Source organism: Ostrinia nubilalis, chromosome 20 (genome assembly GCF_963855985.1).
Source record: "Ostrinia nubilalis chromosome 20, ilOstNubi1.1, whole genome shotgun sequence".
Classification (NCBI taxonomy): domain Eukaryota; kingdom Metazoa; phylum Arthropoda; class Insecta; order Lepidoptera; family Crambidae; genus Ostrinia; species Ostrinia nubilalis.
This window is the reverse complement of record NC_087107.1, coordinates 1,782,370-1,799,768: the sequence shown is the minus strand read 5'-3', so window position 1 is coordinate 1,799,768 and position 17,399 is coordinate 1,782,370. Positions and strand designations below refer to the sequence as shown.

The 17,399-nt window shown below is 35.5% G+C and overlaps 1 protein-coding gene across 1 annotated transcript in view; it reads right to left on the bottom strand.

The window, feature by feature from the left end:
- LOC135081439 (aryl hydrocarbon receptor) overlaps positions 1-17,399 on the bottom strand; it is a 173,216-nt gene that overhangs the window by 7,339 nt on the left and 148,478 nt on the right. The window contains exons 3-4 of the mRNA XM_063976123.1: positions 5,262-5,356; positions 3,307-3,396 (exon numbers count right to left, since the gene is read on the bottom strand). Of these exons, the coding sequence (XP_063832193.1) occupies positions 3,307-3,396; positions 5,262-5,351 (180 nt within the window). The 5' untranslated portion in view covers positions 5,352-5,356. The remainder of the gene's footprint in view (positions 1-3,306; positions 3,397-5,261; positions 5,357-17,399) is intronic.

Here is a 17,399-nt window from a genome sequence, read left to right as displayed (position 1 = left end):
CTATAAAGATGGTAAACTTCTTATCGTTTGTCCATAATGTCTTGGTTGATAACAGTATTGTAAATCTAAAGGTGGATAAAATGTTTTTTAGATATTAAAATATCAAAGGTTTGTTAGGAGTGATCTTTAAGCGATTTCAACATAATAATGGTCAGAAGCTTTCGTGCATATTCGAATATTTCATCAGCCATGATCGTCTGTAACTCTGTCCGTGAATACTTGTTAATTTTATTTATATTATTATATTAGTTAAACGTAGAGTTAACATCTTAGAGAATTTTATTTTTTATTTTCATACCTTATTTCATATATCGAGAAAGAAACGTGCTTTAATACGCACTTACGAGTAAATCTACAAAAACACCGAAACAACGCAAATTACTAACAAAACAACAAAGGCAAGTCCTGTCAAAGCCAACACAAAACTTTTGTTTTTCTTGGCCAATTTTAAAATCGCTCAGTCCCTTCAAAGTTGGCCCCATGCTGTCGGTGTGTCGATCACCCCATGCCACGTGCCCGACGTCGGAAGTACCGAGTGCCTGGCTCGATTTAATGATCCCAAATCGATTTGTTTTAATCGCAACCCACCCCCCGATTGTTGCTATAGTTGAGCTCAGATGAAGCAGAAATGGCTTTTTAAAAGTTTAGGTTTTATGCCTACATTATTTTTATTAAGTCAAGGAGGTACCAATTTTATTTATCTAACCTTTAAGAAGGCTGAATCCTTCTTAGTGATTGAAAACCAATACAATAAAATGTTATAGACGCTTTGAAAATACGAGAGCAATAATCTCAAAAAACTTATGTATCGAGTATTTATTTGGCCAAATATATTTTGTTTTACTAGTTATAAAAACAATATTTTTAAATGTCTTCTTTTAATTGCCTCTAACAATATTTGCACCAGCTGCACGAAAATAACCGATTTGTACTTTCTAATTGTTACAAGTCTAAACATTTTTAGTTTCTGCTCTAGTAAAAAGTATTCTTAAAATATTTTAATAGGCAATAAAGTTTTGAAAGGTCATAGGTACATTGGCCTCTGTACAAGCTTAATCTACATCAAGTTGCTCAGGTAACCGAATTACTCGCTCGTTCTGGCCATGAACGAAACAAAAGCGATGGGGGGTTGAAATAAAGTTTATATATGATCGCAACTGAAAGTTTTATGGGCTGGGGTACGATTTGGGCCGAATTCGGCCCTTTTTACTTCTGATAGCGATATTTCACGGGGACTTTATTAACAGTAATGCGGTGCGCTTATTAACGAGCATTTTAGTGTTAGATTAGTTTTGTGTGGCGCTTTATAAAGATTAAAAGGGTAAGTAGGAAAGTAAGGTTTATGTAAATGCTCATTATGAAGGTAGATTTGACTTAAAATATGGAGTTCCTGGTTTGGTGAAAGTTCCCCGAAAGTCTAAATGTAAATTTTTGCTATAAACTTCATTAACTTAATAGGAAAGCTCTGTCTTGGCTAGAATTATAGTTAATTAGGTACTTCTCGTATATATGCTAATATTGTTATGAAAAATAAGTCATTGTGAGAAGACAATTTTTAAATAAAATAATCGTTTTAAATTGATTATTTCATTTTAGCCAAGAAGCTGTACACTATGTAAGGCTTTGATAAAAAAAAATCTATTATTTTCAAAATGAATAGCAGAAACTCAATATTCGGCTTCTTGAATCGGTCGAAACAATTTCCGTAAAATAACCAAATATTCCAACCAAAAAAACATTTTTTTGTGCGCATAAATTACAAAATTTGATTGTATTTCCTGTCTTTGTCACATCAAATAATCCAGCCACTCCATAGGTCTAATCCCTGTCCTCCTTCGTTACGTTCGCTGGACGAGTTTGATAAAACGCCCGCCGATAAGGGCTTTAATACAGGTAAAGCCTTTTTGCGTTCAGTTATCGTGATAATTAATATTTTCATACAGTTACTGAGTGAGGGTAAACGAGAAACGTAGAAGGTCACCTCACCCCTTGGCGCTTATAATTGTGTTCATATTATAGTCCTATTAAAATAAAGAGGTTGATAGTGTCATTAGTTTTGTTTTTGTCCCGATTGTTTGCTTTAAGGTTGTAATGTCCTTAAAAGTTAGAAAACACATGAATCTATATCCTAGATTCCGTCTCAAAAATCATCATTGGCTTGTAGGTGTTCCATTAATAAAACTTACTTACAGTAATATAATAACAAACATGTAAACAGAGAGACCGGTCTTTATGGAAATCCTTGGGGTAGGCCTTTGTCCAGCAGTGAACGTCATTCGGCTGAAACGAACGAACGAAAGAGTGAGCTCTACATAGGGTTTTGTTGTTCTATAAACTAAAGCGAATGAAATGAGTGAAAAGTTGACACATTTAATAAGCTAAAACAGTAAGACACGGGTCTTAACGCGACGTTTATTAATGAGTTACATTATGTACTCACGGCTTGATAACTTACTATTTTAGTTGAAATGGAACGCGAAAGTTTAAAATCATACATTTAATAAGTTGTCAAGCAGCAGCCATGATTAGTAGTAGGGTACACGTCAAAAGAGGAAATTATCGGCAATTTCTGTGCTTATGTCGTTTGCTTGACTGGGGTAAATTAAAATTCGTAGGTAGCTTATCTAATTTTTTTTCTGATTAATAACTCCCTTTTGCCATTTATTCCCAAATAGGGTTATAATTTTGAAATTAATCGTCATTTAACGGCGTCTTTTTGTCGTAAACGTAATTTAATAATGCCTTGACGGGTAGGTTCGCTAAGTTTTATAATGGTTCTAATGTAATTAAGTTATTCTGAAAATTTTATTTTCAACATTAAGTACTTTATGTTAATAATACTTTATACGTGATACTTGTATACAATAAATAGTAATGCTGCTACACTAATTTGATCGCTTTCTTATACGGACTTGTAAAATGGCCTTTTTACAAGTCCTGGACAATAATCCAGCAAGCTCAAGTTTACATCTGTTCTCTCTATTTGATTAAAATATCGTTACTTAGTTCGGGTTGAGGTTAGACTAAGGAAAGAATTTGCCAATTCACTGTAAAATAATGTTCTTTTTTTAACCACAACGAGGAAGCTGGCAGTGTCAGCCCAAAACTCCGCTACAAGGGTGGCGTTGCATAATAAAATATTGTTGATAAATCTAATCTTCTTCAAGTCCTGACTTAAAAGAAGAAACATCCTAGGTAAGTAAACTTTGATTGACCTTGATAAAATTACATTTGTGACAATAGTTTAGTGAAGAGCGTAACAACCTTTGCGTATAAAGTTTAGTGGTTCATACGTATAATACTGACCTGATGGAAGCCTAAGTAACTCTCGATGCTGTGCGTCGCGAAGAACACCTCACCCTCGCACGTTAAGATCATCAGGAACCCGTTGAGTGCCTGAAATTACACAAATCATCATTAAGTACTTCAATATCAAATAGCATAATCACAATGAGACAATACCAGTCAATTGAGATATTTTATATGAGCTATCGAGACGCTTTTTCATTTTAGAGCATTGGTTCCCAAACTTATTTGAGACGCGCCCCCTTTCGTCCATACAAAAAATTCCGCGCCCCCCTCCTCCAGTCAAGATTTATTATTGGTCGTATCGAGCAGTCTGGAATGCATTCTCTCAGCGGTCGCAGGTTTTTTATACTTAAATACACAGATGGCCCGCGCCCCCCTTTAAAGGTCTTTCCCCACTTTGGGAACCAATGTTGTAAAGTATATTATAGAAGTATCCACGCCTTTAATCTGTTGGGAGGGAGTTGTAGGTAGATGCCTTTGTGTTTATAAAAAAAAACATCTATGTTTACTGCGCCGTTTTCTGGCTTAGTTAATCTACTGTAAAAGCTTTCAAAATTGACATCACATTTTAAGTAGCTTTGACGTATTATCGTTGAGTATTAGGAGGATTAAAAATTATTTCAACCTGGCCTAGCCTAGTAAATACTAGTTTTTAAACTAATATTTACGCCCGGTGGAATTCTACACTGAGTAATTGGAAAAGGCTTTCTAGTCATTACGTGAATCGCCAGTTTTTTAAACCTACTTTTGACTAAAAAATAACACAGGTGCTTCAAGGGCTAAACGTGGAATCCCAAAGAAAAAGCTTTTATATTAAAAAAAAACTAAATACTAATTTGGGCTTAAAACGATAATACCTATTAAGCCTAAAATATCTATCTATATACCAGCCATAATGGCGCTTAATACAAAGCACTTAAAACTACAATTCCATGAAACGTATTATTAGTAGTTCGATGGAAACACACCCACGCTAAGTCGAAAACGTAAATATGAAATACGTTTTCAAAATGGCAGATATTTATAGCTGTGTGTTTCCATTGATATATTATCGGGTACACAATTTACGTATTTATTACCGCCATGGACAGTTTATTTTTGCACATAACCAGTTTTAATGAGACTTTTATAAAATGATTACTGTTGCCTACATTTTATTTGTCACTTGATATCTTTATGCTTGTATAAGTTGAAAAGATAGCCTACGTACGAGTATGTTATGCGAAATAATAATAGTAACTAAAAAGTTTGACTGTTAATAAATAATTAAATTATTTATTATAAGGCCCGATTCGACCAAACTTTTATCCGAGAATAACTCCTGGTATAAATGACACATTGACAGTTTCAGTATGCGAAATATGTCAAAATGTCGAATAACTGATGATTTATTCTGAGATTACTATGTACTCTTGTTTGGTCGAATCCACCTTAAGTAGAAAATAGCACGCTAAAGTTAAAAATATCAGTTCAGAAAATTTGGTAAATCAACTTGATTGTCCAAAAATAGAAATGATTACGAGCTTCAAAAGTTAATAATCCATCCATTTCTTTGTACTAATGTTAGACGCCAACAATAATAGTGTATAATAGCAGTTCATGAACTCTGACACCAGGGTGTCACCATGTTGTTTGACACTGGTGCCCGTATTCACATTAATACTATGAGGTGTCACAGTGCACGTGGACGCACAGGGTGACACACGAACTAATCACAGAGCTCTATTCAACGCTGTGCGTTCGATTTGCTGCTTCACTTAAGCAAGCATCGTTTGTGAATACGGGCGTCAGTGATTACATCCCACACGATAGAAGAAAATCAGCGATTTTAAAGCCATACAAAGGTTACATTTAAACTATTTCAGACTTCCACGTCTCTTTCTTTTCGCAAGCCTTAATACCAACTTTACACCTTTTTAACATTATAGAAGAATGGACTTTATTATTCTTACCTGAAGGAACATTTCCCCGTCGGGCATGGCGTGGTCGTACGGCGAGTGCTCCCTCCGGTGCCCGTGGATATCCTCCTTGTCTTTGTGCATGACCACTGCAACAAAAAGAAGCTTTTGTAAATTTATGGTTCCTTAATAAATTACGTCCTTATTCACAAGCATTACTATAAAGTCTCACAGTGCGCGCGGACGCACAGGGTGACATAAAAACTCTTAAAACTCATAAAACTCATTTATTTCTGCAAATAGGCTTTAAAAAGCACTTTTACACGTCCCAGTATTAACCCTACCACTGCTTCAGGACAATAAACGAGCCAGTGCTGAGAAGAAGCAGCGCAAGAAACTCAGTCACTATTGTCAGCCTCTTTAGACACACGAACGAATCACAAAGCTCTATTCAATGCTGTGCGTTCGATTTGCTGCTTCACATAAGCAAGCATCGTTTGTGAATAAGGGCGTTAAAATCAATGTTAGAACTTGGTCAAATTAACTGCACACCTGGCAGCCGTGACGTCACAACGCTCTGGTACGGACGGGGCGAACGAGGGGAGGTGTGTGGGTGAGTGCGAGGGAGGGTCGCATTCTAGCGAGGTGCGCAGTTAGCTCGATGAGTTAGTATAATGGTAATCATGTTACTCAAAAACAATGGTTTTCTCTACACTGCAGAAAGACTTTTTCTAATTTCATCATCATCATCATCATCTCAGCCATAGGACATCCACTGCTGAACATAGGCCTCCCCCAATGCTTTCCATGTTGCCCGGTTGGTAGCGGTCTGCGTCCAGCGCCTTCCTGCTACCTTAATGATGTCGTCGGTCCACATTGTTGGGACGTCCACCAACAATGTGGACCGACGCTGCGTTTTCCGGTACGTTTTCTAATTATCAGAGGCAAATGGGGAGAAAAAATTTCATCACTTATTATAGTGCATTCGCGTCTAGAAAATAGTGATTTTCTAAGTTAAGCAACACAGTTTGACCAATTAGGTCGAAGTAAAATTAAAAACAGTGTACACATTGACCATTTAAGTAAGTTTACAATTTCGCATTAATGTTAACGGTTTAATATTTACCAAAGTTTTATCACTCTTTTAATATTTTCATAATGCGTATGAACCACAAATCACAGATCAGTTAAAGGGATGTAGCAATATGCCCAAAAACAGAACACTTGCTCGTGAAAGCAATGATGACAGCAGCGACGTCGTAGTTGGCATCTCTCTATATCTCTATGGTATGAACTATACCTAGTTTGTGGTAGTTTGAACTGCTCTAGGATAAGGTTAGCATATGCTGTGAGAGACAGGCTTCTCCTCAAAAGGAAGGCACTGCATAGTTTATGAAAAGTGTTTCCAAAACAATTTAGATGTAATTTCAAGATAGCCTTAACAAATGCTTGAATTGAGTGTACTCACACGCTAACACTACTTTAAAGAGACGTTTAGAATATTAATATCATTTTAAACGGGCTTTTAAATACGCGTGTTACTTTTTACTAGTATTTTAAGGGATAGGTACCGACATGAATGGTTCTAAAATGATAAAAGTTAAACTTGAAAACGGAGATTTATTGAGAATTTGATAAGATATGTATATGTATGTATGTATGTATGTAGGTATATGTTTCATAAATATTATATCAATTAAAATTTAACTTCAATTTTAACTTCTACCCTTCTACCTCTACCTTCGCACTCACAGCTTTCTGCATAACCCAGGGGTCGACTGGCTGAGAATGCTTAAATAGCATTAAGTCCACCTTTTGTACGATTCTATTGTGCAATAAAGTTTTTATAATATTTAAGAATGTGCTCTACAAATTCAGAGATACAGCTAAATGAATGTGATGTATCGTTTTGGTCTGTTCATTTAGGATAAAGCTATTTAGAATCACCACAGATAACTAATATAAATTACTGTCACTGTCAAATAATGCGGACTTTTATGTCATTAAGGCCCGATTCAACCAAACTTTTATCCGAGAATAACTCCTGGTATAACTGATATTTTGACAGTTTCAGTATGGGAAATGTGTCAAAACTGACGATTTATTCTGAGATTAATATTTACTCTTGTTTGGTCCAATCCACTCTCAGAGTTTTAACCTGTAAATAGGATTTTAGCATTATGTAACAATATAAAAAATCATAAAACGTATACAAGCAAATAAAAAATTGTGCTAACATGACAGTGAAATAAATATAATGTTTCCATTTCAACTGTCATTACCTACAAAGGTCAACGCAATGTTAACTGTAAATTAAAACAACATTAATAATTACTTTGTAGGGAACATAAAAATAAACTCTTTCAAGTGAACCGACTTTTGCTAATTGTGAAATACGATAACTCGTTGTGACTGGTTGAGATACCGTAACTTTATAGTTACAAGTTCAAATGCGTTTATAGTTACATAAATATGGCCACCTGCGGTTTATGAGTGCAAACTTAATGTTTGCAACGGTCAGTTTGTACTTCGATATAAAAAAAACTGTAATATGTTCACAGGAAATGAAATAACAGTCGTCTTGTTTAAGTCCAATAAACATAATTACATTTTTAAATCTTTGTGTTTTATTCTGTTGCTTAACTTAAGTACTAACAAAACAATAAAACTGGACTCTACTGTGATTGTTGTTATTTAAATTCAACTGATCAAAAACCTCAATCAACGCTTTACCAAATCCCTAACTAAATACAGGGTGGAAACGATAAGTGATCTCACTATTGATTATTTCTTAACTATAAAAGATATAAAAAAAGCTAGTTACAGATTATGAAAGTGCTTCATTAGCTTTATCTAACGGTATCATTAATAGGTTACAGAATAAACTGGATCTATTCGAAAATTCAATGTTTTCAGCATCATTGGAGGCTTAGATAGACTAGATTATGTCAAATTATTTTGCATGTGTTTACTTAGAATAATAAAGAACATCTAATAATGTCTAGCCCTCAACTAAATAACTAAATTTTTCAACTATGTACAATTTATGATGATAAATGGGCGGGGCGCCTATCAAGGGACAAATCACAGCTTGCCAATTTGATGGGGATGCTGGTTCTCCCCTGTCCCCAAATTGCATCCCCTTTTACTGATCGAATATGAACCTTAAAGATTACGACCTATTAAAATAATAAATTTATTGTTTGTCTATCAAAACTAATTATTTAGCTGCGTGATAGAGCATGAAAAATAAGTATTTATTTAGTTCTTAACAAATAGATTTTATTTCGATTCGATTTTGGTTTTGATCACTTAAAAAGTATTTTTTCTACCTTTTCTATTTATTTCTAAAAAACTTTGCATTCTAATCACTAATTGCCAATTTCGTTAATTTTTTGCAGTTAATGACATTACGATTATTTACGGTTATTATTCTTAGTCATAGGTACAGTCGACCGCCGATTAGACTATGTTTTTTATTGCAAACTAGACCATAATACAACTAGATAAGATGCCTTTTATAACCTAACTAGCGGCCGTCCGCGACTTCGTACGCGTGGATCCCGTTTTACCCCCTTAGGGGTGGAGTTTCGTAAAATCCTTTCTTAGTAGATGCCTACGTCATAACATCTACCTACATGCCAAATTTCAGCCCGATCCGTTCAGTGGTTTGGGCTGTGCGTTAATAGATCACTATGTCAGTCAGTCAGTCACCTTTGAGTTATATAGTATATTTTGATTACTAGGTTTTCTTATTTAATTTTAAGAATGCGCCTGAGTTCAATACAGTTATGGTGGTCCTCAAACGTACAGTAATAATCTATTGCACCGCATTATTTTTCTAACATTACCATTTCACAGCGAAAGGTTAATGACTAATAATTATAGAAACGTTAAATCATAATTAGGTGGGTTCAGTAGGCTCAGTAGTGACCGTCTAATTAAAAGAAGAAACACACATTTTAGGCATTCTAGATGAGATAATTATTTGCAGTTCCTAATGTTTAGGTAAGGATTTCCTACATTTTTTTTATTTACTCTGGCAATTTTAAAAGTCTACTTTGACATTGCTTTTTCAATATTACTAGTCAAAAATCGACCAGTTAGATTATGGTAAAATTAAACCAACTGAACTGAACTTCTGAACTTTTTGGCAACTGACCTTTTAATATAGGGTGTTTTTTTAGAGGTATACAACTTCAGAAAACTGAACCATGTTTTTTAAAATACATTTTTGCACAATTTTCAAGCGTTGTTGAAGTAATTCTATTTAATTATGAAATGCCAAAACATACTGTCCACAAATGTACCACTAACTATCAAATTAACTATCACTAGAAACAGTGTGTAACCAATTTAAAGTAGTATACCTCTAAAAACACCCGTTATAAACAGGGAATCAAATGCACAATTTCCCAGAAATGACAGCTTCATTTATGACTAAACTGACCAACCTTTTTTTATCAATGTTCAGGAAGACTTGTCAGTTCCAATTTTAAAAACCTCGTAAATGTAGAAATTTAATGCAGATTATAAAGTGTTAATACGCCCTCGATGAACAGAAAGTAAACTTTCTGTCTTTACCTTAATTGTGTGTAAACCAACGTTTAGGCGAACAAAAAGATCATAAAATATTTAATTACACATCACTGCCAATAACTAGTCATTATTTTGAACTCATTCGGTCAAGGGAAACAGTACTTTAGGGTTTCATGAATAAAATTGGATTTGCATTGGTTATGACTGTAAAATAATAGTTAGGAGTAGAAATAATCATTTCATATTTTATGTAATTGGAGAGTGTGAAAAGCGAAGTGATTAGTGCTTTTTAACAGCTAAGTTTTAAATAACTAATGAAATTAACAGAACAATTATATTGAAAGTACTTACAAGAAATTGACAAGAGCAGCCATGACAAGATATTATATTAGCACCTACGTCTAAATAGCCAATATAACATTCAATTTATCTAATACTAGTTGGGCCCGCGACTTCGTATGCGTGAAAACCCGTTTTCGTAACATTTTTTATTTTTGCTCTGCACCCATTACTCGTAGCGTGATACCTTCATCAATAAATGGGCTATCTTTTTTTTTTTTTTTTTTTTTTATTCGTTTATTTCTTTAACTTAGCCTAGTTCAGTTACAAGTTGTTGGAGCTTCCTGTTAAGCAACAGATGTTACTTGTGCTAGGAAGCACCGCTCTTCCATAACAATATTACAGTAGGTAGGCAAATTTAATTTTTAATGCGTTTAGTGTGGATAGAACAAAATAAATAAATAAGAACACTTTATAATATTATACAAATGAAAATTTTATAAGTGAAAATTTTTAAAATTAAAGTTAAATTAATTCGAAAATACTAATTAATACTAGAACCCAGGTAAAAGATATAATGTGCGAGTGTGTAATGTGTGTGTATGTGTAATGTAAGTGTATGTGTAATGTGTGTGTATGTGTAATGTGTGTGTATGTGTAATATATGTATATGTGAATGTATGTATGATTTTGTTTTAACTCACTATCAGAGATTCAATTTCTTCGTAATTTTTAGTTTGTAGCCATTCGGTGACTGCTGATTTGCACTTTGCATACGTTAATGGATAGATGTTTATTTCTTTGTTAATTTTGTTATACATGGTAGCAGATCTGTTTCCATGTTGACGTTTAGCAAAGATTGATTTAATTTTTGGTATTTTGGCAACGTTAAATTTGCGTCTCGAGTTGCTGGTGTCAGGCGTATAGGGGAGCGTTTTATGTGTTCTTAGGACAATGTTCAGGATGTACAGCTTCCTTACTGATAGAGTTCCTGTAGCAGTGAAGAGAAGCTCTGTTGAAAACATGCGAGGTAAGAAATACATCATTTTTAGTAGTGCCCTCAGAGCTCGCTCTAAGTCAAGAAATCTTGTTTTATTTGCTCCACCCCATACAGCTATGCAATACGTTATAACTGATTGCGCTAAAGCAAGATATGTTTGATGTAGCAGATGTTCTGAAGCTACATGACGCAGTTTCTTAAAAGTCCACATGAGTTTTCTAGTTCTACTTATAATCAATTCTATATGGTTATGCCATGATAGCCGTTGGTCAACGAGAACGCCTAGGTATTTTATATGGGAAACCTTTTGTAATTTAGCACATGAGCAGTGTCCATCGGAATCGGAATGACATTGGTGAATAATTAAGTTAAAGTCCGAAGACGGTTGACTGTTTTCATATTTAGTGAAACAAATGTAGTTGCTTTTCTGAACATTCAGTGTGAGTAGGTGACTATTTAGCCAACCCGCAATTTGAGTTAGTCCTTGTTCTGCCAGTATTTTTAGTCGCTCCCAACCCTTGGCTGCAAAAACTATTGCAGTATCGTCAGCGTAGGAGAAGATATATGGCCACTGCTTATTTTCATATCACATAATTCGTTGATATACTAAAAACAACGTTGGACCCAGCACACTGCCTTGGGGCACTCCATAGTTTACAGTGTGTTCGGAGCTCATTTCCGACCCCACCCCGACTCGAGACCTCCGATTACTGAGATAATTTTCAAGCAGTTTAAGCGGTGTACCTCGAATACCTACTTTATTAAGACTGCGTATCAGAATAGGTATTGAGACCGTATCGAACGCTTTCTTTAAGTCTAGGTAGACAGCCAAACACTTATTCCCAGAATCAACGCTATCAACTATAGTGGAAGTCAGCGCTATTACTGCGTCTTCAGTAGATAAGTTTTTACGGAAACCGTATTGTGAAGCAGAAAGGATATTGAATTTAGAAAAGAACTTCACTAGTCTAGTGTTTATCAGTTTTTCGATAATTTTTGCAACCACAGATATCACAGAGATGGGTCTAAAATTTGATGGATCATCCTTAGCACCACTTTTATGTATGGGTGTAATTATAGTTTGTTTTAAAACCGTTGGAAACACACCAAGTTCAAAACACCGATTTACAAGGTGTACTAATACAGGCACAATATCATTGCTTGCTAGTTTTAGAAATCGTGTCGGGATTTTATCCCACCCTGGGGCGCTATTGGACTTCATAGACAGGATAGTCGAGAGCATTTCATCAGAGTCCGTTTGAATGAGGGCAAATGACGAAGTCAACGACATGTTTGAACTTTCATTTTCCTGTGTTAAGCAGATGTTAGCGTTGATATTTTCTGCCAATTTTTGACCGACGGTAGCAAAATAAGCGTTGACTGTATCCAGTGATTCTTTTGGAGAGCTGGCTTAAAAGCTCTGAGTTTTGGGATTTTGGAGGTTTACGCTGGGTAATATTATTTATGGTAGTCCATAATTTTCTAGGATTTTTTATAGCCTTTTCAAGTTGGTACTTGTCGTAATTACGCTTTAGTTTCTTTATTATATTGGTACAGAAGTTTCGATAACGCCTATACGTAATTTTTAAAATTTGGTTTCCTGGGTCCAATCTCAATTTGTTTTGCATAGCATTTCTGTTCCTAATACAGCGAAGAACACCCGCAGTCATCCAAGGCTTAATAGTTCGTTCTTGTCTAGGTATTGGGGTGGTGATAGTATTTGACCTAAGGCATCTCTGTATGGTACCTATAAATAGCTCTGCAATAAGGTTGGGATCGGCTAAGGTCAACAGATCATTAAGTTTATGTGTTTTAAGAGATTCCAAAGCTTTGTTAAAATTAATTGACGTTTTAACTGTATTTAATTCATTAATATTTAGTTTTCTAAGGTTGGACAATTTTAGGAATGTCATGGAGTGGTCTGTTATTGTAGCATCAAGAACAGCAACGGTTGCCGTTTTATTTTGTTCTAAATTAATTATAATATGATCAAGACAACTTTCGCCTCTTGTTGGTAGGACATGTCCCGGGAGCATACCATAAACAGCTAGCATATTTAAATAGTGAATGCGATTTGAGCGAGTTTGCGATGGCTCATCAGACTTAAATAGTAAATTTATATTTATGTCCCCCGTTAATATAACGCTTTTATGTTTTTCAATAGATTCTAAATGTAGGCCCAAGGAGTGTATAAATTCATCTGCATTTTTGATGGATGGTGAGCGATAAATGCCTATAATAATAACATCGTTTATACAAATTTGTAAGCCAGATGCATGGGTCAGGCTTAACTCGTTTACAGTAGCATTGTGCGTGTTTTTAATAAAAGCAACTACACCATCCGCTTTGTTTAGGTGTTTGGTTGTATGAAATGATGCATAATTCGCAATTTGTGGGATGTTTTTGTTAAGATCTACTCTACATTCACTTAATATAATTACATCAGGCAGAAAATTAAAATTACACAAATTTAGTTGAAAGTCATCCAAGTTAGCGTAAATACTGCGTATATTTTGAGATATTACTGTGAGGTCCGATGCATCTACTGTTAGAAAAAGTGAGAAATTGTTTATTGGACACTTGAAAGAGACCGCTACTTCTGTGCTGTCTATTTCATTAATATTAGATAGAGAGCTATCCATAATAAAACATTATAAAATTAGAAGTCGTAGCTAGTGAAATCATTTTAGTTACTATATTATTATGTAGTTTGGTTAGATATGGTAAAAAAGTATGTAAGTGAGTGCGTGCACAGAAATCAAGTTTAGGTGTGTAATTTAGATTTTGGGTTAAATTATATATGTATGAGTTCTCAGAGTGGTGTGTAAAAGTATAAACGAGTGAGTGTGTGTTCGGAATATGTGTGAATCTTGTTGGCATATTTAAATATCTAGTTAACATTTTACTATAGAACAAATTATTTAAAAGTGTTTTAAGATACAAACAGTAAGAGTTGCCTAGTCAGCTTGACTGCATTAAATTATGTACCTGGGTTTCGTTTTTAATTAAAATTATGGCTGAGTTTTCTTCTTTCCGTAGGTACACACGTCCGTAAGAAGTCCAACAGAAGCGATAATTTTTTGTCTTTGCTACGTCCCTGGCGAGAAAGTATAGTCGTGCTCCTCTTGCTGTCAGCTGTTCGGAGACAAAGACAGGGGTTTCCTCGTTGGAGGTGGCCCCTAGGTGTTTCGCACGTAGTTTTTCTTTATGTTTTATGTTAAAAACTTTAATCATCTTCAAAATATCAGTTTTTAACGTGGTCGATGATATTTCCATAATAATTGGGGTATTCTGATTTTTGTCGTTTTTCTTTAATGGAATTCTGTATATATCTCGTATATCTTCTTTGTTAATCTCGCAATTTATAGCTTTTCCCAATTTATTTACCATGTTTAATAAATTTTCTTTAGTCTCCTTGGGTGTCCTAGGCATATTTTTTATTTCAATGTTCGTTTTACGGTTTGACCGTTGTAAGTCTTCCACTTTCTCTTCTAACAATGTTATATATTCTTTGTCCTTATTCGACTGCGATTCTAATTTATCTATTTTTTTATTTAGCTCGTCGTTCTGTGATGCCAGAAATGCCATAGAGTTTTCAATATTTTTATTTGTTGTTTGGATTTCTGCTAAAGTAGCTGAGATTTTGCTTAGTTGGGCATTCTGTACTTTAATCATTGCCAACATTTCTTCCCTGAATGAGTCCATTTCCTCATGGCCGTCACCACATCTTTTCCTTTTAATGAGTCGCTGTGAGACGAAGTTAGTTGGCGTCGTGTCTGGAGGAGTACTACCAGCGAGATTCACGTTGGAGTCGGATAGGGATTTGTCCATCGTGCCCTCCATAGTTCACAGTACGGGTAAGCAGTAATGTATAAGTAATAAGTCGTAGATGGTGTGGAGTGTATACTAAGGCGCCGATCGCAGTGGTAATGTCCGTAGCGTTCGCCGTAGCATTCACCGTAGCAAGCTCTGTGAGGCCGAGTGTCGTAGTATGGCACGCTCGTAGCGACAGTGGATATTCGTAGCACGCAGGCCGATAGTTACTGGTAAATTCGCCGCGGCGGATCACTGCTCCATAGCACAGTTGGTTCAGTCAGAGACCGCGCAGCCGGCATTCCCCGGGTTCGAATCCAGCGGCCGCACTCACCGATTTGTTGTTCTTCGCGACGTGAGGGTGCTCCGGAGACTCGAGGCGCAGCTCCGGCCCAACACTCGAGACAGGGGCGAAGCACCAGGGCACCGCGTCACCGATTTGAAATTATTAATCGCACAGTTCGACACGTCCGTTCGTTACCAAAGCCGAGAGGGAAGAGGACATATCTAACACTGAATTTTTCAAATAGGACTGGTAGTTCCTGAGATTAGCGCGTTCAAGTAAACAAACAAACAAACTCTTCAGCTTTATAATATTAGTATAGACTAGCGGCCGCCCGCGACTTCGTACGCGTGGATCCCGTTTTACCCCCTTCATCTAAACCGCGTAAGATTACGCGGTTTAGATTTTTTCATACAAATGTTTTTTCCCGCTAACTCCCGTTCCCGTGGGAATTTTGCAATATCCTGTTGTAACTAAGCTTTAAGTTTACTAAGGTACCTGCATGCCAAATTTCAAGCGTCTAACTTAAGCGGTTTAGATTTATCATACAAAAGGATTTTCCCGCTAATTCCCGTTCCCGTGGTAATTCCTTAGTTTACTATAACCTGCCCAGGAGTATGAAAAATAATTGTACCAAGTTTCGTTAAAATCCGTCAAGTAGTTTTTGTTTCTATAAGGAACATACAGACAGACAGACAGACAGACAAAATTTTTACTGATTGCATTTTTGGCATCAGTATCGATCACTAATCACCCCCTGATAGTTATTTTGAAAATATATTTCATGTACAGAATTGACCTCTCTACAGATTTATTATAAGTAGGTATAGATTGTAAATGTGAAAGTACCTTTAAGTCCTACGCCACTCAACTAATTTTAATGAATTTTGTCATAGAGTTAGACTGGATCTGGGAGAATGACACTGATGAAATATTATTTTTCTTGCGAAAATAATCTAATCTCATTTGCTATCTATTCTAGAGATCTGATAGACACAATGGATTATTAGACCTAATTCTATTAAGGGTGGATTCGACCAAACAAGAGTAAATATTAATCTCAGAATAAAGCATCAGTTATTCGACATTTTGACATATTTCCCATACTAAAACATTACTGTCAACGTGCCTGTTATATCAGGACTTATTTTCGGATAAAAGTTAAGTTGAATCGGGCCTAAGTGTATATTTTGGGTTTTTTAATGCATAACAAGGCAGGTATTTGACCGCAATCGCACCTGGTGTTAAGTGAGATGCAGTCTAGGATGGTACATAATCTGCCCTGTAAGTGCCTATTCACTCTCGCCTTAAAAAGGCCCGGAAGTACTAAATTTTTCTAACCATTAAACTGACAGAAAATAACGATTAGTTTTTGTATAGAAATAAAAGTGCCGTTAAAAAAGTGGATTTCATTCCATTTTATGTGAACTATGGAATAAGTATGGAACTAGCCACTCGATTCACTTTCGCCAGTGACAAACAAACGCGGGGTCGTTGCCGGCCCAATTATGGCACGTGAGCAACGCCATGTGGCGCGCTAGTGTTGCACTTGTGTCGATTGTGGTGATATCGATGGTGAGAATTTATGTTTTTAGGGGTAAGGTTAGTTGCTGTTGTTTAGTTGGTTTACTTTGGTTTTAGATTTAAAGAGGAAATATTGATTGAAATTTGTATAATACGACTAGAGGAATTATGATTAGAGGTTCCTTCTGTCGCAGTCGGGTAAAAAGAAAAAAGTTTTCCTTTACAAGTGTTTGTGTTTTCAAACAGCTAGCTAAATCCACAAACCTCTCTCTTTCATTCTACCTCAGTTATGATATTATTGTCTATAGAAATTTGTACGATGTCTAAGATCGATCGCGCGCTGAGGTTTCCTGATTAATTAATTATTTTATTATTGTGAAAATTATAAGATAGGGATTGGTAGAGCTCTGTTAATATTAAAATATTAGTAGAACTTGTATCAAGTGTTTTATTAGTATATCATTAGTAAGTATGTATATCATATAGAAAAAAAAATAGTTAACTTTTGTGTTGTAAATTTTTTAGAGCAAACCCAACACTATAATATTATACTGGCACATACTATCCTAATTCACAGCAAGATAGCACCGAACCTCAGCGCCAATTAAACCACAGAACAATTTAGATAAACAGTGTGCTAACCATAAATTCGTTCACGATTTCGATCTTTGTCCAGTCGATACCTCATGAAATTGGAGTTATTGTTTCCCGATCGAGATTATCGATAGTCGATAGTGTCCGGCGGCCGTCACTA